This window comes from Oncorhynchus masou, unplaced genomic scaffold, assembly GCF_036934945.1.
Source record: "Oncorhynchus masou masou isolate Uvic2021 unplaced genomic scaffold, UVic_Omas_1.1 unplaced_scaffold_728, whole genome shotgun sequence".
NCBI classification, from domain to species: Eukaryota; Metazoa; Chordata; class Actinopteri; order Salmoniformes; family Salmonidae; genus Oncorhynchus; species Oncorhynchus masou.
Window position 1 is genome coordinate 152,014 of NW_027013731.1, and position 18,713 is coordinate 170,726.

At 52.0% G+C, this 18,713-nt stretch overlaps 1 protein-coding gene across 1 annotated transcript; it reads left to right on the top strand.

Moving 5' to 3' along the window:
* Positions 1 to 2,435: 2,435 nt before the first annotated feature.
* LOC135537226 (mucin-19-like) lies at positions 2,436 to 17,560 on the top strand. Its single transcript, XM_064963412.1, has 6 exons — positions 2,436 to 2,621; positions 7,992 to 8,045; positions 8,342 to 11,332; positions 11,433 to 11,824; positions 11,900 to 12,137; positions 12,306 to 17,560. The coding sequence occupies exons 2-6, from the start codon at positions 8,006 to 8,008 to the stop codon at positions 17,558 to 17,560; spliced, it is 8,916 nt and encodes a 2,971-aa protein (XP_064819484.1). The 5' UTR covers positions 2,436 to 2,621; positions 7,992 to 8,005.
* The last annotated feature ends 1,153 nt before the right edge of the window (positions 17,561 to 18,713 follow it).

An 18,713-nucleotide genomic window follows, 5' to 3' on the forward strand; every position in this document is an offset into this window, starting at 1 on the left:
TCATATCGTCTGAGATCCCCAAGGATTGGAAAGCTGCTGCAGTCATCCCCCTCTTCAAAGGGGGAGACACCCTGGACCCAAACTGTTACAGACCTATATCCATTCTGCCTTGCCTATCTAAGGTCTTCGAAAGCCAAGTCAACAAACAGGTCACTGACCATCTCGAATCCCACCGTACCTTCTCCGCTATGCAATCTGGTTTCCGAGCCGGTCACGGGTGCACCTCAGCCACACTCAAGGTACTAAACGACATCATAACCGCCATCGATAAAAGACAGTACTGTGCAGCCGTCTTCATCGATCTTGCCAAGGCTTTCGAGTCTGTCAATCACTATATTCTTATCGGCAGACTCAGTAGCCTCGGTTTTTTGGATGACTGCCTTGACTGGTTCAACAACTACTTTGCAGGCAGAGTTCAGTGTGTCAAATCGGAGGGCATGCTGTCCGGTCCTCTGGCAGTCTCTATGGGGGTGCCACAGGGTTCAATTCTCGGGCCGACTCTTTTCTCTGTATATATCAATGATGTTGCTCTTGCTGCGGGCGATTCCCTGATCCACCTCTACGCAGACGACACCATTCTATATACTTTCGGCCCGTCATTGGACACTGTGCTATCTAACCTCCAAATGAGCTTCAATGCCATACAACACTCCTTCCGTGGCCTCCAACTGCTCTTAAACGCTAGTAAAACCAAATGCATGCTTTTCAACCGATCGCTGCCTGCACCCGCATGCCCGACTAGCATCACCACACTGGATGGTTCCAACCTTGAATATGTGGACACCTATAAGTACCTAGGTGTCTGGCTAGACTGCAAACTCTCCTTCCAGACCCATATCAAACATCTCGAATCGAAAATCAAATCAAGAGTCGGCTTTCTATTCCGTAACAAAGCCTCCTTCACTCACGCTGCCAAGCTTACCCTAGTAAAACTGACTATCCTACCAATCCTCGACTTCGGCGATGTCATCTACAAAATTGCTTCCAACACTCTACTCAGCAAACTGGATGCAGTTTATCACAGTGCCATCCGTTTTGTCACTAAAGCACCTTATACTACCCACCACTGCGACTTGTATGCTCTAGTCGGCTGGCCCTCGCTACATATTCGTCGCAAGACCCACTGGCTCCAGGTCGTCTACAAGGCCATGCTAGGTAAAGTTCCGCCTTATCTCAGTTCACTGGTCACGATGGCAACACCCATCCGTAGCACGCGCTCCAGCAGGTGTATCTCACTGATCATCCCTAAAGCCAACACCTCATTCGGCCGCCTTTCGTTCTAGTACTCAGCTGCTTGTGACTGGAACGAATTGCAAAAATCGCTGAAGTTGGAGACCTTTATCTCCCTCACCAACTTCAAACATCAGCTATCTGAGCAGCTAACCGATCGCTACAGCTGTACATAATCTATTGGTAAATAGCCCACCCATTTTCACCTACCTCATCCCCACAGTTTTTATTTATTTTCTTTTCTGCTCTTTTGCACACCAATATCTCTACCTGTACATGACCATTTATCAATCCAGTGTTAATCTGCAATATTGTAATTATTCGCCTACCTCCTCATGCCTTTTGCACACATTGTATATAGACTCCCGTTTTTTTTCCTACTGTGTTATTGACTTGTTAATTGTTTACTCCATGTGTAACTCTGTGTTGTCTGTTCACACTGCTATGCTTTATCTTGGCCAGGTCGCAGTTGTAAATGAGAACTTGTTCTCAACTAGCCTACCTGGTTAAATTAAGGTGAAAAAAATAAATATATGTTGCATATGGAGTTAAGGCCAGTCTGTCTGATCTGGGGTATTGAACCCTGACCTGTTCACAGGACCTTAAGGGCCACATGTATCCTACTCTTAAATCTCTATCTGGTACAGCCAGAAGAGGACTGGCCCACACCTCAGAGCCTGGTTCCTCTGGTCTACCCAGTACAGCCAGAAGAGGACTGGCCCACCGCTCAGAGCCTGGTTCCTCTGGTCTACCCAGTACAGCCAAAAGAGGACTAGCCCACCCCTCATAGCCTGGTTCCTCTCTAGGTTTCTAATCTCCACCAGGCACAGCCAGAAGAGGACTGGCCCACCCCTCAGAGCCTGGTTCCTCTCTAGGTTTCTTCCTAGTCACTGTGCTTCTACAGCTGCATTGCTTGCTGTTTGGGGTTTTAGGCTGGATTTCTGTACATCACTTTGTGACATCAGCTGATGTAAGAAGGGCTTTATGAATAAATGTGATTTATCCCTCACTTTGTATTCGTTGTTTGTTTTCAGCTGGGTTTGAACAAACATCATAACACTGAGGGTGTGGTTAAGGTAGTCTAAGAGTCACTTTTTGACATTGGTTAGTCGTTTTGCAGGTCTTGTAGGTGGATAGAATTTTTTGAAAGGGTGTGGTTAAGGTAGTCTAAGAGTTTTGAAAAGCATGATTGACGCCCGTGAATGGCAGCAAAAAACGAGTCCAGCAAGTTAGAAAAAATTCCAAGTCCAGTTTTCCGTCTTCGTACAAAAACACCTCTGCCCAGGAGTTGATCATCTTTAGTTCTCAGAAAGAGAGGAGTTATTTGTACATATTTTTTCATCTGAGCAGTCTACTGGTCCTAGCAGACACAACATCTCTGATATTCTCAGGTAAGAAGCAGCTTCTGTGAATTTGATTGTCATGATTGCTTGTTCAAATTGTATATACATTTTTCTTCGTATTTCAAGACATTAGTAGTCTTAGACCTACCTATGCAACTGAAAGCTCCATCTGTTATTAATGGGATGCTATAGGTATAAACCCATAGATGTAGGTTAACTGTTGTCATCTGTTATTAACGGGATGCTATAGGTATAAACCCATAGATGTAGGTTAACTGTTGCCATCTGTTATTAACGGGATCTGGTATAAACCCATAGATGTAGGTTAACTGTTGGATTAACGCTATAGGTATAAACCCATAGATGTAGGTTAACTGTTGCCATCTGTTATTAATGCTATAGGTATAAACCCATAGATGTAGGTGGGATGCTATAGGTATAAACCCATAGATGTAGGTTAACTGTTGCCATCTGTTATATTAACGGTATAAACCCATAGATGTAGGTTAACTGTTGTTATTAACCATCTGTTATTAACGGGATGCTATAGGTATAAACCCATAGATGTAGGTTAACTGTTGCCATCTGTTATTAACGGGATGCTATAGGTATAAACCCATAGATGTAGGTTAACTGTTGCCATCTGTTATTAACGGGATGCTATAGGTATAAACCCATAGATGTAGGTTAACTGTTGCCATCTGTTATTAACGGGATGCTATAGGTATAAACCCATAGATGTAGGTTAACTGTTGCCATCTGTTATTAACGGGATGCTATAGGTATAAACCCATAGATGTAGATGTTGCCATCTGTTATTAACGGGATATAAAACCCATAGATGTAGGTTAACTGTTGCCATCTGTTATTAACGGGATGCTATAGGTATAAACCCATAGATGTAGGTTAACTGTTGCCATCTGTTATTAACGGGATGCTATAGGTATAAACCCATAGATGTAGGTTAACTGTTGCCATCTGTTATTAACGGGATGCTATAGGTATAAACCCATAGATGTAGGCTAACTGTTGCCATCTGTTATTAACGGGATGCTATAGGTATAAACCCATAGATGTAGGTTAACTGTTGCCATCTGTTATTAACGGGATGCTATAGGTGTAAACCCATAGATGTAGGTTAACTGTTGCCATCTGTTATTAACGGGATGCTATAGGTATAAACCCATAGATGTAGGTTAACTGTTGCCATCTGTTATTAACGGGATGCTATAGGTATAAACCCATAGATGTAGGCTAACTGTTGCCATCTGTTATTAATGGGATGCTATAGGTATAAACCCATAGATGTAGGCTAACTGTTGCCATCTGATATTAACGGGATGCTATAGGTATAAACCCATAGATGTAGGTTAACTGTTGTCATCTGTTATTAATGGGATGCTATAGGTATAAACCCATAGATGTAGGTTAACTGTTGCCATCTGTTATTAATGGGATGCTATAGGTATAAACCCATAGATGTAGGTTAACTGTTGCCATCTGTTATTAACGGGATGCTATAGGTATAAACCCATAGATGTAGGTTAACTGTTGCCATCTGTTATTAATGGGATGCTATAGGTATAAACCCATAGATGTAGGTTAACTGTTGCCATCTGTTATTAACGGGATGATAGGTATAAACCCATAGATGTAGGTTAACTGTTGCCATCTGTTATTAACGGGATGCTATAGGTATAAACCCATAGATGTAGGTTAACTGATCTGTTATTAACGGATGCTATAGGTATAAACCCAGATAGAGATCTGTTAGGGATGAGAGAAGAGAGAGATGTAGGTTAGATCTGTTATTAATGGGAGAGATAGGTAGAAAGATATAGAGAGATGATCTGAGATGATAGAGAGATAAGAGAGATATAGAGAGATGGATATATATATATATATAGAGAGAGAGAGAGCGAGACAGAGAGAGAGAGAGAGAGAGAGAGAGATATATATGGAGAGAGAGAGAGAGAGAGAGAGAGAGAGAGAGAGAGAGATGAGAGAGAGATATAGAGAGATGGAGATATATATATATATATATATATATATATATATATATATATATAGAGAGAGAGAGATGGAGAGAGAGAGATGGAGAGAGAGAGAGAGAGAGAGGAGATGAAAGGGAGGTGTGGTCAGGAGGGGAGAAAGAAACAGGTTGGACTCACCTCCACTTAACTTTGTTAGGATAATTACCACACTGAATCAATGACTTTAAGATAACTACCACACTGAATCAATGACTTTAAGATAACTACCACACTGAATCAATGACTTTAAGATAACTACCACTCTGAATAAATGACATTAAGATAACTACCACAGTGAATCAATGACTTTAAGATAACTACCACATTAGATAAATTACCTTAAGATAACTACCACACTGAATCAATAAGTTTTGAGGCTGGTTAGGATTTACACCTTTAAAGGCCTTCTCGACACCTTCGGTGATTGGTCGTCCTTCACAAGCTGACAAGAACTGTTGGCTAGTCTGGTAACTACAAGGCTAGAAAGGGGGATAACTTTTGTTGAAGGAATTGTGTGAACTTTTGCACTAGAGAGGGCCACCGTTGTTTTGGTCAAAGTAACTACCTTTTGGGAACGTCCAGTCAGTCTTTGATAGTTTGATAATGTTGTAAAAAAATTAAAATGCTTGAATGTCCAGTCAGTCCCTATACAGTGCACTACTTCTGACTAGAGCCCTATTCCCTATATAGTGCACTACTATAGACCAGAGCCCTATTCCCTATATAGTGAACTACTAGTGACCAGATGTTGTAATGTTGTAAAAAAAAATTAAATGCTTGATTACTGGTAACCTTAGCAACACTACTTTTTTCTTCCTGGCTCCCGAGTAACGCAGCGGTCTAAGGCACTACGTCTCAGCAGCTAGAGGCGTCACTACAGACACCCTGGTTCGAATCCAGGCTGTATGACAACCGGCCGTGATTGGGAGTCCCATAGGGCGGCGAACAATTGGCCCGGCGTCGTCAGTGTTTGGCCGGTGTAGGCCGTCGTTGTTAATGATAATGATCATAAGAATAATAATTATTTTTTTATTTTTTTTATAATATTGATGATAATGACAATAATGATAATGATGGAAATGGTAATAAAGATAATAATCATGATATTAATAATGATAATAATAATAATGATGACAATAATAATAATGATCAAAATAACAATGATAATAATAATGATGGTAATAATTATTGTTATTATTATCATCATAACAACGATGATAATAATAATGATGATAATGATACGAATGGTGATAATAATAATGACATTAACATCGATGATAATAAAAATAATGATACTAATAAAAATGATGATGATAATGATAATTATTGTAATAATGATAACAATAATGGGTTAAAAATTATAATGGTGTTAATAAAATAACAATGATAACTTCTTGCGTCGAGCAATCCCGGATCCGGGATTCTAATTATGGCCTCAAGCTCATTAGCATAACGCAACGTTAACTATTCATGAAAATCGGAAAAATTAAATGAAATAAATATATTTGCTCTCAAGCTTAGACTTTTGTTAACAACACTGTCATCTCAGATTTTCAAAATATGCTTTTCAACCATAGCTAAACAAGCATTTGTGTAAGAGTGTTGATAGCTAGCATAGCTATAAGCCTAGAATTCAGCCAGCAACATTTTCACAAAAACAAGAAAATCATTCAAATAAAATCATTTACCTTTGAAGAACTTCAGATGTTTTCAATGAGGAGACTCTCAGTTAGATAGCAAATGTTCAGTTTTTCAAAAAAATATTATTTGTGTTGGACAAATCGCTCCGTTTTGTTCACGTTTGGGTATGAATAAAACCTGTATCCAGTTATAGCCTCAAGCTCATTAGCATAACGTAACGTTAACTATTTATGAAAATCGCAAATGAAATGAAATGAATGTGCTAGCTCTCAAGCTTAGCCTTTTCTTAACAACACTGTCCTCTCAGATTTTCAAAATTTGCTTTTGAACCATAGCAAAACAAGCATTTGTGATAGCTAGTGTAGCATTTAGCGTAGCATTTAGCGGGCAACATTTGCACAAAAACCAGAAAAGGATTCAAATAAAATAATTTACCTTTGAAGAACTTTGGATGTTTTCAGTGAGGAGACTCTCAGTTACATAGCAAATGTTCAGTTTTTCCTGAAAGATTCTTTGTGTAGGAGAAATTGCTCCGTTTTGTACATCACGTTTGGGTACCAAAAAAAACGAAAATTCAGTCATCAAAACGGTGAACTGTTTTCCAAATTAACTCCATAATATCGACTGAAACAAGGTAAACGCTGTTTAGAATCAATCCTCAATGTGTTTTTCACATATCTCTTCATTGATATATCGTTCGTGGTAGTCTCCTTTCTCCGGTGAATCGCTTGGAAAAAGACGTGCAGTTGAAGATGACGCACCAATTTCGACGGAGGACACCGGGCGGACACCTGGCAAATGTCTCTTATGGTCAATCTTCCAATGATATCCTTACAAATACGTCACAATGCTGCAGACACCTTGGGGAAACGATAGATCGGGCAGGCTCATTCCTGTCGTATTCACAGCCATATAAGGAGACAACGAAAAACAGTGCCTCAAAAATCCTGCTCATTTCCTGGTTGCAGTTTCATCTTGGTTTTGCCTGTAGCTTCTGTTCTGGGGCACTCACAGACAATATCTTTGCAGTTCTGGAAACGTCAGAGTGTTTTCTTTCCAAAGCTATCAATTATATGCATAGTCCAGCATCGTTTTGTGACAAAATATTGCGCTTAAAACGGGCAAGTCTTTTTATCCAAAAATGAAATAGCGCCCCCATAGATTTAACAGGATAACAATGATCAGAATAATAATGATGTGAATGATAATAACAATGATAATAACAATGATAATAACAATGATAATAACAATGATAATAACAATGATAATAACAATGATAATAACAATGATAATAATAATGATGTGAATGATAATAACAATGATAATAACAATGATAATAATAATGATAATAACAATGATAATAACAATGATAATAATAATGATAATAACAATGATAATAACAATGATAATAACAATGATAATAACAATGATAATAACAATGATAATAACAATGATAATAACAATGATAATAACAATGATACTAACAATGATAATAACAATGATAATAACAATGATAATAACAATGATAATAACAATGATAATAATAATGATAATAACAATGATAATAACAATGATAATAACAATGATAATAATAATGGCAATAATAATAATGAACATCACATGATTTTGTAACATTGACTAATATCTAATTAATGTTGGTCAATGACATCATCATTCAACAGCGGTTAACGGAAGATCTAACAGGGTTCATGTATGATTGATGTTGTGTGGTTCACCTCTACAGAGACCTAAAAGGACATGGATATGAAGCCTCTGATGATTCTCCTCCTGCTAGCAGGTGATACCCTGTGTTTGTGTGTGTTCCTTAGTGGTTAACCTTTCATCAGGACAAAAACGTTATATATCTCATGAGGGGATGCACAGCCACATTCTACAACTATAGCTAGAAAAAAGGGTTATGTCTTTATCAGCCGATAAATGTTAATTTCATATCCCCGTTGTTGCAGTACACTTCCTGTACAGCAGGAAATGCAAACTTCTTGTGTATTAAAGGTTTTTTAAATACTTCTCAAGTTTGTACATTTCCTATTTAAAATGTCAGACTTAATGTTGTCACCACCACCGCCCCTGCAGCAGCTGGTACCACCACCGCCTCTGTAGCAGCTGTAATGACCACCGCCCGTGCTGCTACTGTCACCACCACCCGTCCTGCAGCAGCTGTCACCACTACCGCTCCTTCAGCAGCTGTCACCACGACCGTGGCTGTCACCACGACAGCCCCTGCAGCAGCTGTCACCACGAAAGCCCCTGGAGAAGATTGTATCACCCGTCCTGCAGCAGCTGTCACCACCACCGCCACTGAAACAGCTGTCACCACCACCGCTCCTGCAGCAGCTGTCACCACCATCACTCCTTCAGCAGCTGTCACCACGAAAGCCCCTGGAGAAGATTGTATCACCCGTCCTGCAGCAGCTGTCACCACCACCGCCACTGAAACAGCTGTCACCACCACCGCTCCTGCAGCAGCTGTCACCACCATCACTCCTTCAGCAGCTGTCACCACGAAAGCCCCTGGAGAAGATTGTATCACCCGTCCTGCAGCAGCTGTCACCACCACCGCCCCTGCAGCAGCTGTCACCACCACCCGTCCTGCAGCAGCTTTCACCACTTACCCCCCAGCAGCAGCTGGTACCACCACCGCCCCTGCAGCAGCTGTCACCACCACCCGTCCTGCAGCAGCTGTCACCACCACTGCCCCTGCAGCAGCTGTCACCACCACCAGTCCTGCAGCAGCTGTCACCACCACCCGTCCTGCAGCAGCTGTCACCACTACCGCTCCTTCAGCAGCTGTCACCACGACCGCCCCAGCAGCAGCTGGTACCACCACCATCCCTGCAGCAGCTGTCACCACCACACGTCCTGCAGCAGCTGTCACCACCACCGCCCCTGCAGCTGCTGTTACCACCACCGCCCCAGCAGCTGCTGTTACCACGACCGCCCCAGCAGCAGCTGGTACCACCACCATCCCTGCAGCAGCTGTCACCACCACACGTCCTGCAGCAGCTGTCACCACCACCGCCCCTGCAGCTGCTGTTACCACCACCGCCCCAGCAGCTGCTGTTACCACCACCGCCCCAGCAGCAGCTGGTACCACCACCGCCCCTGCAGCAGCTGTCACCACCACCCGTCCTGCAGCAGCTGTCACCACCACCGCCCCTGCAGCAGCTGTCACCACCACCAGTCCTGCAGCAGCTGTCACCACCACCCGTCCTGCAGCAGCTGTCACCACTACCGCTCCTTCAGCAGCTGTCACCACGACCGCCCCAGCAGCAGCTGGTACCACCACCATCCCTGCAGCAGCTGTCACCACCACACGTCCTGCAGCAGCTGTCACCACCACCGCCCCTGCAGCTGCTGTTACCACCACCGCCCCAGCAGCAGCTGGTACCACCACCGCCCCTGCAGCAGCTGTCCCCACCACCCGTCCTGCAGCAGCTGTCACAACCACCATCCCTGCAGCAGCTGTCACCACCACACGTCCTGCAGCAGCTGTCACCACCACCGCCCCTGCAGCTGCTGTTACCACCACCGCCCCAGCAGCTGCTGTTACCACGACCGCCCCAGCAGCAGCTGGTACCACCACCATCCCTGCAGCAGCTGTCACCACCACACGTCCTGCAGCAGCTGTCACCACCACCGCCCCTGCAGCTGCTGTTACCACCACCGCCCCAGCAGCTGCTGTTACCACCACTGCCCCAGCAGCAGCTGGTACCACCACCGCCCCTGCAGCAGCTGTCACCACCACCCGTCCTGCAGCAGCTGTCACCACCACCGCCCCTGCAGCAGCTGTCACCACCACCAGTCCTGCAGCAGCTGTCACCACCACCCGTCCTGCAGCTGCTGTTACCACCACCGCCCCAGCAGCTGCTGTTACCACGACCGCCCCAGCAGCAGCTGGTACCACCACCATCCCTGCAGCAGCTGTCACCACCACACGTCCTGCAGCAGCTGTCACCACCACCGCCCCTGCAGCTGCTGTTACCACCACCGCCCCTGCAGCTGCTGTTACCACCACCGCCCCAGCAGCTGCTGTTACCACGACCGCCCCAGCAGCAGCTGGTACCACCACCATCCCTGCAGCAGCTGTCACCACCACACGTCCTGCAGCAGCTGTCACCACCACCGCCCCTGCAGCTGCTGTTACCACCACCGCCCCAGCAGCTGCTGTTACCACCACCGCCCCAGCAGCAGCTGGTACCACCACCGCCCCTGCAGCAGCTGTCACCACCACCCGTCCTGCAGCAGCTGTCACCACCACCGCCCCTGCAGCAGCTGTCACCACCACCAGTCCTGCAGCAGCTGTCACCACCACCCGTCCTGCAGCTGCTGTTACCACCACCGCCCCAGCAGCTGCTGTTACCACGACCGCCCCAGCAGCAGCTGGTACCACCACCATCCCTGCAGCAGCTGTCACCACCACACGTCCTGCAGCAGCTGTCACCACCACCGCCCCTGCAGCTGCTGTTACCACCACCGCCCCAGCAGCAGCTGGTACCACCACCGCCCCTGCAGCAGCTGTCACCACCACCCGTCCTGCAGCAGCTGTCACCACCACCACCCCTGCAGCAGCTGTTACCACCACCGCCCCAGCAGCAGCTGGTACCACCACCGCCCCTGCAGCAGCCGTCACCACCACCCGTCCTGCAGCAGCTGTCACCACCACCGCCCCTGCAGCAGCTGTCACCACCACCAGTCCTGCAGCAGCTGTCACCACCACCCGTCCTGCAGCAGCTGTCACCACTACCGCTCCTTCAGCAGCTGTCACCACGACCGCCCCAGCAGCAGCTGGTACCACCACCATCCCTGCAGCAGCTGTCACCACCACACGTCCTGCAGCAGCTGTCACCACCACCGCCCCTGCAGCTGCTGTTACCACCACCGCCCCAGCAGCTGCTGTTACCACGACCGCCCCAGCAGCAGCTGGTACCACCACCATCCCTGCAGCAGCTGTCACCACCACACGTCCTGCAGCAGCTGTCACCACCACCGCCCCTGCAGCTGCTGTTACCACCACCGCCCCAGCAGCTGCTGTTACCACCACCGCCCAGCTGTCAGCAGCAGCTGGTACCACCACCGCCCCAGCAGCTGCAGCAGCTGTCACCACCACCCGTCCTGCAGCAGCTGTCACCACCACCGCCCCTGCAGCAGCTGTCACCACCACCAGTCCTGCAGCAGCTGTCACCACCACCCGTCCTGCAGCAGCTGTCACCACTACCGCTCCTTCAGCAGCTGTCACCACGACCGCCCCAGCAGCAGCTGGTACCACCACCATCCCTGCAGCAGCTGTCACCACCACACGTCCTGCAGCAGCTGTCACCACCACCGCCCCTGCAGCTGCTGTTACCACCACCGCCCCAGCAGCAGCTGGTACCACCACCGCCCCTGCAGCAGCTGTCACCACCACCCGTCCTGCAGCAGCTGTCACCACCACCGCCCCTGCAGCAGCTGTTACCACCACCGCACCAGCAGCAGCTGTCACCACTTACCCCCCAGCAGCAGCTGGTACCACCACCACCCCTGCAGCAGCTGGTACCACCACTGCCCCTGCAGCAGCTGGTACCACCACCAATCCTGCAGCAGCTGTCACCACCACCCGTCCTGCAGCAGCTGTCACCACGACCGCCCCTGCAGCAGCTGTCACCACCACCGCCCCTGCAGCAGCTGTCACCACCACCGCCCCTGCTGCAGCTGGTAAAACCACCGCCCCTGCGTAGCTGGTACCACCACCACCCCTGCAGCAGCTGTCACCACCACAGCCCCTGCAGCAGCTGGACCCACCACCAGTCCTGCAGCAGCTGTCACCACCACCCGCCCCTGCAGCAGCTGGTACCACCACCAGTCCTGCAGCAGCTGTCACCACCACCCGTCCGTCAGCAGCTGTCACTACTTCAGCACCTGTAGCAGCTGGGACCAGCACCGCCCCTGCAGCAGCTGGTACCACCACCGCCCCTGCGTAGCTGGTAGCACCACCACCCCTGCAGCAGCTGTCACCACCACCACTCCTGCAGCAACTGTCACAACCACCGCCCCTGCATAGCTGGTACCACCACCTCCCCTGCAGCAGCTGTCACCACCACCGCACCTGCAGCAGATGGTACCAGCACCGCCCCTGCAGCAGCTGGTACCTACATCGCCCCTGCAGCAGCTTGTACCACCATCGCCCCTGCAGCAGCTGGTACCACCATTGCCCCTGCAGCAGCTGGTACCACCATCGCCCCTGCAGCAGCTGGTACCACCACCAACCCTTCAGCAGCTGTAACCACCACCGCCCCAGCAGCAGCTCTCACAACCACCACATCTGCAGCAGCAGGTACCACCACCGCCCCTGCAGCAGCAGGTACCACCACCACTCCTGCAGCAGCTCTCACAGCAGCAGCTGGTACCACCACCGCCCCCACCAGCTGCAGCAGCTGTCACCACCACTGCCCCTGCAGCAGCTGGTACCACCACCGCCCCTGCAGCAGCTGGTACCACCACCGCCCCAGCAGCAGCTGGTACAACCACCACCAGTCCTGCAGCAGCTGTCACCACAACTGCCCCTGCAGCAGCTGTCACCACCACCACCCCAGCAGCAGCTGTCACCACCACCCGTCCTGCAGCAGCTGTCACCACGACCGCCCCTGCAGCAGCTGTCACCACCACCGCTCCTGCAGCAGCTGTCACCACAACCGCCCCTGCAGCAGCTGTCACCACAACCGCCCTTGGCGAAGATTGTATCACCAGTCCTGCAGCAGCTGTCACCACAACCGCCCCTGCAGCAGCTGTTACCACCACCACTCCTTCAGCAGCTGTCACCACGAAAGCCCCTGGAGAAGATTGTATCACCAGTCCTGCAGCAGCTGTTACCACCACCAGTCCTGCAGCAGCTGTCACCACCACTGCCCCTTCAGCAGCTGTTACCACCACCCGTCCTGCAGCAGCTGTCACCCCCACCACTCCTTCAGCAGCTGTCACCACCACCGCCCCTGCAGCAGCTGTCACCACCACTGCCCCTTCAGCAGCTGTTACCACCACCCGTCCTGCAGCAGCTGTCACCACCACCGCTCCTTCAGCAGCTGTCACCACCACCGCCCCTGCAGCAGCTGGTACCACCACCGCCCCAGCAGCAGCTGGTACAACCACCACCATTCTTGCAGCAGCTGTCACCACAACCGCCCCTGCAGCAGCTGGTACCACCTCGACTCCTTCAGCAGCTGTCACCACGACCGCCCCTGGAGAAGATTGTATCACCAGTCCTGCAGCAGCTGTTACCACCACCAGTCCTGCAGCAGCTGTCACCACCACTGCCCCTTCAGCAGCTGTTACCACCACCCGTCCTGCAGCAGCTGTCACCACACCACTCCTTCAGCAGCTGTCACCACCACCGCCCCTGCAGCAGCTGTCACCACCACTGCCCCTTCAGCAGCTGTTACCACCACCCGTCCTGCAGCAGCTGTCACCACCACCGCTCCTTCAGCAGCTGTCACCACCACCGCCCCTGCAGCAGCTGTCACCACCACCGCTCCTTCAGCAGCTGTCACCAACACCGCCCCTGCAGCAGCTGTCACCACCACCGCCCCAGCAGCAGCTGGTACAACCACCTCGACTCCTTCAGCAGCTGTCACCACGACCGCCCCTGGAGAAGATTGTATCACCAGTCCTGCAGCAGCTGTTACCACCACCAGTCCTGCAGCAGCTGTCACCACCACTGCCCCTTCAGCAGCTGTTACCACCACCCGTCCTGCAGCAGCTGTCACCACCACCACTCCTTCAGCAGCTGTCACCACCACCGCCCCTGCAGCAGCTGTCACCACCACTGCCCCTTCAGCAGCTGTTACCACCACCCGTCCTGCAGCAGCTGTCACCACCACCGCTCTTTCAGCAGCTGTCACCACCACCGCCCCTGCAGCAGCTGTCACCACCACCGCTCCTTCAGCAGCTGTCACCAACACCGCCCCTGCAGCAGCTGTCACCACCACCGCCCCTGCAGCAGCAGTCACCACCACTGCCCCTTCAGCAACTGTCACCAACACCGCCCCTGCAGCAGCTGTCACCACCACCGCCCCTGCAGCAGCAGTCACCACCACTGCCCCTTCAGCAGCTGTTACCACCACCCGTCCTGCAGCAGCTGTTACCACCACCAGTCCTGTAGCAGCTGTCACCACCACTGCCCCTGCAGCAGCTGGTACCACCACCGCCCCAGCAGCAGCTGGTACAACCACCACCAGTCCTGCAGCAGCTGTCACCACAACCGCCCCTGCAGCAGCTGTCACCACCACCACCCCAGCAGCAGCTGTCACCACCACCCGTCCTGCAGCAGCTGTCAGCACCACCCGTCCTGCAGCAGCTGTCACCACCACCAGTCCTGCAGCAGCTGTCACCACCACCGCCCCTGCAGCAGCTGTCACCACCACCGCCCCTGCAGCAGCTGGTACCACCACCGCCCCAGCAGCAGCTGGTACAACCACCACCAGTCCTGCAGCAGCTGTCACCACAACCGCCCCTGCAGCAGCTGTCACCACCACTACCCCAGCAGCAGCTGTCACCACCACCCGTCCTGCAGCAGCTGTCACCACCACCGCCCCTGCAGCAGCTGTCACCACCACTACCCCAGCAGCAGCTGTCAGCACCACCAGTCCTGCAGCAGCTGTCACCACCACCGCCCCTGCAGCAGCTGGTACCACCACCGCCCCAGCAGCAGCTGGTACAACCACCACCAGTCCTGCAGCAGCTGTCACCACAACCGCCCCTGCAGCAGCTGTCACCACCACCACCCCAGCAGCAGCTGTCACCACCACCAGTCCTGCAGCAGCTGTCACCACCACCGCCCCTGCAGCAGCTGGTACCACCACCGCCCCAGCAGCAGCTGGTACAACCACCACCAGTCCTGCAGCAGCTGTCACCACAACCGCCCCTGCAGCAGCTGTCACCACCACCGCCCCTTCAGCAGCTGTTACCACCACCCGTCCTGCAGCAGCTGTTACCACCACCAGTCCTGTAGCAGCTGTCACCACCACCGCCCCTGCAGCAGCTGTCACCACCACCGCCCCTGCAGCAGCAGTCACCACCACTGCCCCTTCAGCAGCTGTTACCACCACCCGTCCTGCAGCAGCTGTTACCACCACCAGTCCTGTAGCAGCTGTCACCACCACTGCCCCTGCAGCAGCTGGTACCACCACCGCCCCAGCAGCAGCTGGTAAAACCACCACCAGTCCTGCAGCAGCTGTAACCACAACCGCCCCTGCAGCAGCTGTCACCACCACCACCCCAGCAGCAGCTGTCACCACCACCCGTCCTGCAGCAGCTGTCAGCACCACCCGTCCTGCAGCAGCTGTCACCACCACCCGTCCTGCAGCAGCTCTCACCACCACCGCCCCTGCAGCAGCTGTTACCACCACCAGTCCTGCAGCAGCTGTCACCACAACCGCCCCTGCAGCAGCTGTCACCACCACCACCCCAGCAGCAGCTGTCACCACCACCCGTCCTGCAGCAGCTGTCAGCACCACCCGTCCTGCAGCAGCTGTCACCACCACCCGTCCTGCAGCAGCTCTCACCACCACCGCCCCTGCAGCAGCTGTTACCACCACCCGTCCTGCAGCAGCTGTCACCACCACCCGTCCTGCAGCAGCTCTCACCACCACCGCCCCTGCAGCAGCTGTCACCACCACCAGTCCTGCAGCAGCTGTCACCACCACCGCCCCTGCAGCAGCTGTCACCACCACCGCCCCTGCAGCAGCTGGTACCACCACCGCCCCAGCAGCAGCTGGTACAACCACCACCAGTCCTGCAGCAGCTGTCACCACAACCGCCCCTGCAGCAGCTGTCACCACCACTACCCCAGCAGCAGCTGTCACCACCACCCGTCCTGCAGCAGCTGTCACCACCACCGCCCCTGCAGCAGCTGTCACCACCACTACCCCAGCAGCAGCTGTCAGCACCACCAGTCCTGCAGCAGCTGTCACCACCACCGCCCCTGCAGCAGCTGGTACCACCACCGCCCCAGCAGCAGCTGGTACAACCACCACCAGTCCTGCAGCAGCTGTCACCACAACCGCCCCTGCAGCAGCTGTCACCACCACCACCCCAGCAGCAGCTGTCACCACCACCAGTCCTGCAGCAGCTGTCACCACCACCGCCCCTGCAGCAGCTGGTACCACCACCGCCCCAGCAGCAGCTGGTACAACCACCACCAGTCCTGCAGCAGCTGTCACCACAACCGCCCCTGCAGCAGCTGTCACCACCACCGCCCCTTCAGCAGCTGTTACCACCACCCGTCCTGCAGCAGCTGTTACCACCACCAGTCCTGCAGCTGTCACCACCACCGCCCCTGCAGCAGCTGTCACCACCACCGCCCCTGCAGCAGCAGTCACCACCACTGCCCCTTCAGCAGCTGTCACCACCACCCGTCCTGCAGCAGCTGTTACCACCACCAGTCCTGTAGCAGCTGTCACCACCACTGCCCCTGCAGCAGCTGGTACCACCACAGCAGCAGCTGGTAAAACCACCACCAGTCCTGCAGCAGCTGTCACCACAACCGCCCCTGCAGCAGCTGTCACCACCACCACCCCAGCAGCAGCTGTCACCACCACCCGTCCTGCAGCAGCTGTCAGCACCACCCGTCCTGCAGCAGCTGTCACCACCACCCGTCCTGCAGCAGCTCTCACCACCACCGCCCCTGCAGCAGCTGTTACCACCACCAGTCCTGCAGCAGCTGTCACCACAACCACCCCTGCAGCAGCTGGTACCACCACCGCCCCAGCAGCAGCTGGTACAACCACCACCAGTCCTGCAGCAGCTGTCACCACAACCGCCCCTGCAGCAGCTGTCACCACCACCACCCCAGCAGCAGCTGTCACCACCACCCGTCCTGCAGCAGCTGTCACCACGACCACCCCTGCAACAGCTGTCAACACCACCCGTCCTGCAGCAGCTGTCACCACCAAAGCTCCTTCAACAGCTGCCACCATCACCCGTCCTGCAGCAGCTGTCACCACCACCCGTCCTGCAGCAGCTCTCACCACCATCGCCCCTGCAGCAGCTGGTACCACCATCGCCCCTGCAGCAGCTGGTACCACCATCGCCCCTGCAGCAGCTGGTACCACCATCAGCAGCTGGTACCACCACCAACCCTTCAGCAGCTGTAACCACCACCGCCCCAGCAGCAGCTCTCACAACCACCACATCTGCAGCAGCTGTCACAACCACCACCCCTGCAGCAGCTGGTACCACCACCGCCCCTGCAGCAGCTGTCACCACCACCACCCCAGCAGCAGCTGGTACCACCACTGCACCTGCAGCAGTATGGGAGAATGATGTACATGTATGGAGGAACATAATACTGTAACACAAGAGAGAGATACACTTATAGAGTGCATTTGCCATTCTGGTAAAATGCATTGTCTATTGTATAGGAGAGGAGACCAGAGGAGGCCATGAGAGTATGGGACAGCTGAACATTAAACAGACCACATGAAGGGAAGGCGACACATAGGCGCCTAGGGCAACTGGACACACTAAAGATGGAGACACATAGTCTGCTGATCCGAGATAAAGACACACATGCAAAGGAACACATTGAGCTAAGTGCAGGGCCAAAGCAAAGGCCTGTAAAATAGAGGAATGTATAGTATTTTTAGTATAGCTGGACACGCTAAAAACAGAGGAGACACATAGTCTGCTGATCCTAGATAACACACAAACAGGAGAATGCATTTAGCTAAGTGCAGGGACAAAGCAAGGGTCTTGTCACCATTATAATCTGACAGAAAGCAGATATGGGCGTTATTGGGCGTGAACAAGCAGGATGCACAGATTGGGATGTAACTTCATTTGCATGTGGGATGGACTCATATGTTGTATGTGTATAAATCAGAGCGAGTGCTCTGAAAAAGGTGTGTGTTCCGCGGAGCACTCCGGCTTGCTATACTCTTGTATTAAAAGTCTATTATTGAATTCACAAAGTTCTTGCAAGTGTCATATTTTGAAATGATTAGCCACGACAGAACTTGGCGAGCTTTGCCAGGAGTGACAGGGACTGAGACGTTCTTGGCTGACGGCGGGTTCTTTGGGCAATCTGGCAAACAAGGGTGGCCACACAACTATAACAAGGTCAGCAAGTTCTTACAATAGTTGAAATGTTTGGGTAGATTGCTTCAGAGATCCTGTCTCAGCAGGAGGGACGTCAAGTAAGTCTCTCTCTCAAATTTCCTAAAATCTATAGAAACGAAAGAACTGTGTGATTTTGGGAAGGTGTAAGGACTAAGTGAGTGGGGGCTGTGGACCTTGCTGGTGTCAGGCGTTTAGCGGAGGGGGCTTGCACTCGTTCTGGTCGGACCGTTCGAACGGACCCACGTGTCTGGTTTGATTGGGAGGAGTTGTTCCGTCTGATTCTGCTTGACCGGGCTCGACTGTCTCAGGATCTGTTTTGGGATGTGCGTAAACACAGCCCAATCAACCTGAGCGGGCG